This window comes from Emiliania huxleyi, assembly GCF_000372725.1.
Source record: "Emiliania huxleyi CCMP1516 chromosome Unknown EMIHUscaffold_126, whole genome shotgun sequence".
In the NCBI taxonomy this organism is placed as follows: Eukaryota; Haptophyta; order Isochrysidales; family Noelaerhabdaceae; genus Emiliania; species Emiliania huxleyi.
In genome coordinates, this window is record NW_005201327.1 from 390,404 (window position 1) to 394,919 (window position 4,516).

The 4,516-nt window shown below is 66.4% G+C and overlaps 1 protein-coding gene across 1 annotated transcript in view; it reads left to right on the top strand.

Moving 5' to 3' along the window:
- Positions 1-496: 496 nt before the first annotated feature.
- Positions 497-4,516, top strand: part of EMIHUDRAFT_467082 (hypothetical protein) — a 5,502-nt gene continuing 1,482 nt past the window's right edge. Inside the window, exons 1-11 of the mRNA XM_005789687.1 lie at positions 497-689; positions 765-1,094; positions 1,213-1,261; positions 1,601-1,789; positions 2,110-2,253; positions 2,303-2,560; positions 2,870-2,952; positions 3,427-3,660; positions 3,726-3,853; positions 3,930-4,114; positions 4,199-4,414. Coding sequence (XP_005789744.1) covers positions 1,021-1,094; positions 1,213-1,261; positions 1,601-1,789; positions 2,110-2,253; positions 2,303-2,560; positions 2,870-2,952; positions 3,427-3,660; positions 3,726-3,853; positions 3,930-4,114; positions 4,199-4,414 — 1,560 coding nt within the window. The 5' untranslated portion in view covers positions 497-689; positions 765-1,020. The remainder of the gene's footprint in view (positions 690-764; positions 1,095-1,212; positions 1,262-1,600; positions 1,790-2,109; positions 2,254-2,302; positions 2,561-2,869; positions 2,953-3,426; positions 3,661-3,725; positions 3,854-3,929; positions 4,115-4,198; positions 4,415-4,516) is intronic.

A 4,516-nucleotide genomic window follows, 5' to 3' on the forward strand; every position in this document is an offset into this window, starting at 1 on the left:
GAAAAATTTTTTTTGGCCACCTAGTTTTCCAAAATCTCGCCGGGCCTGGGGCCTCTCCTTTTTGGGGGGGGAAATCAGGGGGGGGGCTTTTTAAAAAAAAAAGTTCCCCCCGGTTTCCCGATTCAATTCCGGGGGGGAACCACTTGTAGGGCCCCCTTAAAGACGCTCCTTTTATTTTCCGCGTCATCCCCCCGGTGTGGGGCTCATCAACTATGGGTTTTTTTTGAAGATGATTCTATTCTACGGGTCATCGTCCGCATCTGGGGCTCATCAACTATGGGTTTCTTTTTCACAAGATGCAAACCAACCGCGGTAGGTTTGCTCAGTCAGTCAGAGCCGCCGTACCCTGGCTGGAAGCCCGGCGAAGCCCAGCTATGGGGAAACCAAGAAGAAAGGGGAAGGGGCACCGCGTCGCACCTCTTCGATGCCCCCAAAAGGAAAAAAACATACATCAAAGAGAAACAGAATGCACCGCGAATTCTTCTTACCGGACGGAGCCGAGCTCGCCGGCTGCCAAAATGCTGCCTGGTCGGCCGCCGCTGAAGCGGGTGCGCCTTTACCCCGACCCACGTGCCCCGGCCGCGGCCGGTCCCTCGGCGCACAGCGCCGCGGGCCGCTCGGGCCGCGCCGAGGACAGCGCCGAAGCCCGCCGACGCCGCTCGCCTGCGCAGCGCCGCCGCTGCCCTGCGGCACTGCCGCCCATCGCCCGGCCCTCACCGTGCCACCGCCCACTCGACCGACGCCGCCCGCGCCTCTTCCCATAGGCGGGGTGAGCGGCCGGCGGCTGCACTCGACGGCGCGGCGTCGTGTCGGGCGCTGCGGAGAGCGCGTGGCTGCTCCTCGATCCCGACGAGGACAACGGATCGCCGCTGCGCGGCTGGACCGCGTCTTGCGACGCCGCATGCCGCCGGCTCAAGCCCGTCGATCTACGTGCGGTGCGGCTGCAGTCCGAAGGCGGCGGCGGCGGCGGCGGCGGCGGCTCTGACGGCGCTCGGCGGCACCGTTGCCGACTACGCGGAGATGCTCGATGCGCTCGACGACGCGCTCGACGTCTCCTCGCCGCTGCGCGCCGACTCGCCGGTCTCGATGCAGGTGTGCGCGCCTCTCCGACCGCGTAGCAGCAGCCCCCTCCGTTGCGTGGCCAGGAGGCGCGGCGGCATCCCCGCCCGACGGTCTTGTCCACCCCGCCGTGCGGCGGCGTTGCGTGCAGGCTCTCGTCGCCGCAGCGGCCGACCGTTCGCAGCTTCTCCTCAAGGCTGAGGCCCTCGAGGCCTAGATGCGGAGTATCTCCCCATATCTCCCCGTCTCTCCCCCATATCTCGAGGCCTAGAAGCGGACTCTCTCCCCACATCTCCCCACATCTCCCCGTCTCTCCCCCATATCTCGAGGCCTAGAAGCGGACTCTCTCCCCACATCTCCCCACATCTCCCCCCTCCCTCGGGCCCTAGAAGCGGGAATACGGGTTGATCTCCCCAGATCTCCCCAGATCTCCCCAGCTCTCCCCAGCTCTCCCCAGCTCTCCCCAGCTCTCCCAAACTCTCCCCAAACTCTCCCCAAACTCTCCCAAACTCTGCCCACCTCTGCCCGACTCTCGCGCAAGGCGCTCGACGACCTCGACGCAATCAAAGAGAAGGTAGCCGACCGCACCGGCTGGCGCGAGCGGCGCGCCGCGCTGCTGCTCGCCGTCGGCCGGCACGGCGAGGCGGGCGAGGAGTACCTCGCGCTGCTGAAGCGCAACCCGGAGCACTTCGGGTGGCACGCGGGGCTGCAGGCGGCAGCCCACCCACTAGTCCACCCACTAGGTAGTGCTCTCCTCCCCGGCGGCTCCGCTGGCAGGAGGAGGAGGGGTCCTCCTCGCCCTTGCGCCTGAGCCTGGTCGCGAGCAGCTTGGCGCAGTCTTTCTTCTCGCTCTCTCTCTCGCTTGACCCCCTCCTTATCACGCCCCTTCCCACCACTCGCTCAATATCGTCTACGATGTCCCATCGCCTCCTCTCCTATCGTCGACTTCCTCACCGCATTTCGAATCCCCACCAGGCCGCCACGCTGCAGAGCGGCGACCCCGACCGAGCGGTCGTTGCCAGATGACAGGAGATGCGATGCCGTCCTCAGGCGGCCGAGCTGCAGACGGCGACCCCGACCGAGCGGTGGCTGAGCGCGGAGGTGACGGCGGAGGCGGAGGCGACGCTGGCCGCGCTGTACAGCAAGCTGCAAAAGGCCTACCCGAAGAGCCAGGCGTGCATGCGGCTGCCGCCAGTGTGTGTCCACCTCCAGAGAGGCTTGACTCCGAGTGTGAAGAGGGTAGGCGTGCATGCGGCTGCCGCTCGACTTCACGCGCTCGCCGCCCGCCTTCGCCGCCGCCCTGGACGCGTACGCGCGCAGCTACGTGCGCAAGGGCGTGCCGTCGCTCTTCGCCGACCTGAAGCCGCTCTGCGCCGAGGGCGCGTGGTCGCGTGTGCTCTTCGGCGAGCTCGTGGCGGGGTGGGTGGGCGCGCTGGAGGCGACGGGCGCCTTCCCGGACACTTGCGAGAAGGAGCCCCCGTCGACGCTGATGTGGGCGCGCGTGCTGCTGGCGCAGTACTACGACAGCTGCGGCGACACTGCGGCGGCGCTGTCGCAGCTGGACATGGCGATCGGCCACACGCCAACCTGCCTCGACCTCTACCTCTTCAAGGCAAGATGCGCCCGAGATCGTGCTCGAGATCGCGCCGAGATCGCGCCGAGATCGAGCCGAGACCGCGCCGAGACCGAGCCGAGATCGCGCCGAGATCGCGCCGAGATCGAGCCGAGATCGAGCCGAGATCGAGCCGAGATCGAGCCGAGATCGAGCCGAGAGCAGACTTGCCTCGACCTCCTCCCTGCCCGCTCCCAGGCGCGCGTGTACAAGCACGCGGGCCACGCCTCCGCCGCTGCTCGTTGGATGGAGGAGGCGCGCAAGATGGACCTCGCCGACCGGTACCTCAACACCAAGGCGACTGAATTAAAGCTAATTAAATTCTTTAAGTAATGAATGAATGAATGACCTCGCCGACCGGTACCTCAACGCCAAAGGCGACTTAACTAAAGTCAATTAAAAGTAAGTAGTTCATTAATGAATGGCCTCGCCGACCGGTACCTCAACGCCAAAGGCGACGCGCTACCTGCTGCGCGCGGACTGCGTCCCCGAGGCGGAGGCGAGGACCGCCCTTCCCGACGCAGGGTCTCGCTTCACACCGCGCCGCGGCAGGCCGTCCTCCTTGTCCACAGGCGACGATCGCCCTCTTCACCAAGGACGGCGGCTCGACCCTCCACGAGATGCAGTGCGTCAATAATTCAGTAATTAAGTAAGTAGTTAATTAATTAATGGCCCTCCACGAGATGCAGTGCGTCTGGTTTGAGCTCGAGGCTGGCGGCGTCGTCCCGTGCCTTGAGGGACTCCTCTTGTCTTAGGTGCGTCTGGTTTGAGCTCGAGCTGGCGGCGTCCTACCTGCGCACGGGCGACTACGGCCGCGCGCTCAAGAATTTCGCGCACGTGGAGCAGCACTTTGCAGACATTGGCGAGGACCAGTTCGACTTCCACACCTACTGCGTGCGCAAGATGACCCTCCGCGAGTCCGTCGAGAGCGCCCCCTCGCCAGCTGGCCGCTGTGAGGAGCGCCTCTTCACACCTGCAGCTGTGAACAGGTGCGGGGCCGGGTCCTCCGCGACAGCTGTGAACAGCGTCTCCTCACACCTGCAGCTGTGAACAGGTACGTCAAGATGGTCCGCTTCGAGGACACGCTGCACGGCCACGCCTTCTACGTGACCGCCGCGTGCGGCATCATCGACACCTACCTCCGCACCCGCGACCGTTGGGCAGCTGTTCACACGCGCAGCTGTGAACAGGCATCGTCGACACCTACCTCCGCACCCGCGACTGTTGGGCAGCTGTTCACACGCGCAGCTGTGAACAGGCATCGTCGACACCTACCTCCGCATCGTGGCCAAGCCGGCGCGCGACGCGGCGGCCGCCGCCGCGGAGGAAGCCGGCGGCGGGCTGAGCGTGCAGGAGCGTGCAGAAGAGCTCGGGCCAGCTCGGGCCATCTCGGGCAATCTCGGGCCATCTCGGGCCATCTCGGGCCATCTCGGGCCATCTCGGGTGATCTCAGCGTGCAGAGCGGAAGAAGGCCGGGGTGACTGACAAGTAGCAGTCCGTCAGTGGCTCGCTTCTCCACTCGTGCAGGAGCGGAAGAAGGCCGAGTCCAAGCGGCGCAAGGCGGAGGCAAAGGCGAAGGCGGAGGCGGAGGCGCAGGCGAAGCGCGACGCGGACGCCAAGGGCAAGGACGGCAAGGGCGGCAAGAAGGGGGGCGGCAAGGAGAAGCCGCCCGACGACGACCCCTACGGCGAGGCGCTCGCGTCGGTCGAGGCGCCGCTGGCCAAGGCGCGGGCTGGGGGCGCGGTCCCGCTGCTGCCCCACGCGCCGGCAGTGGACCCGTGGATGCATGCATGGACTAGGCGGCGGGCTACATGCGGACGCTGCTGCTCCACGCGCCGGCGGAGC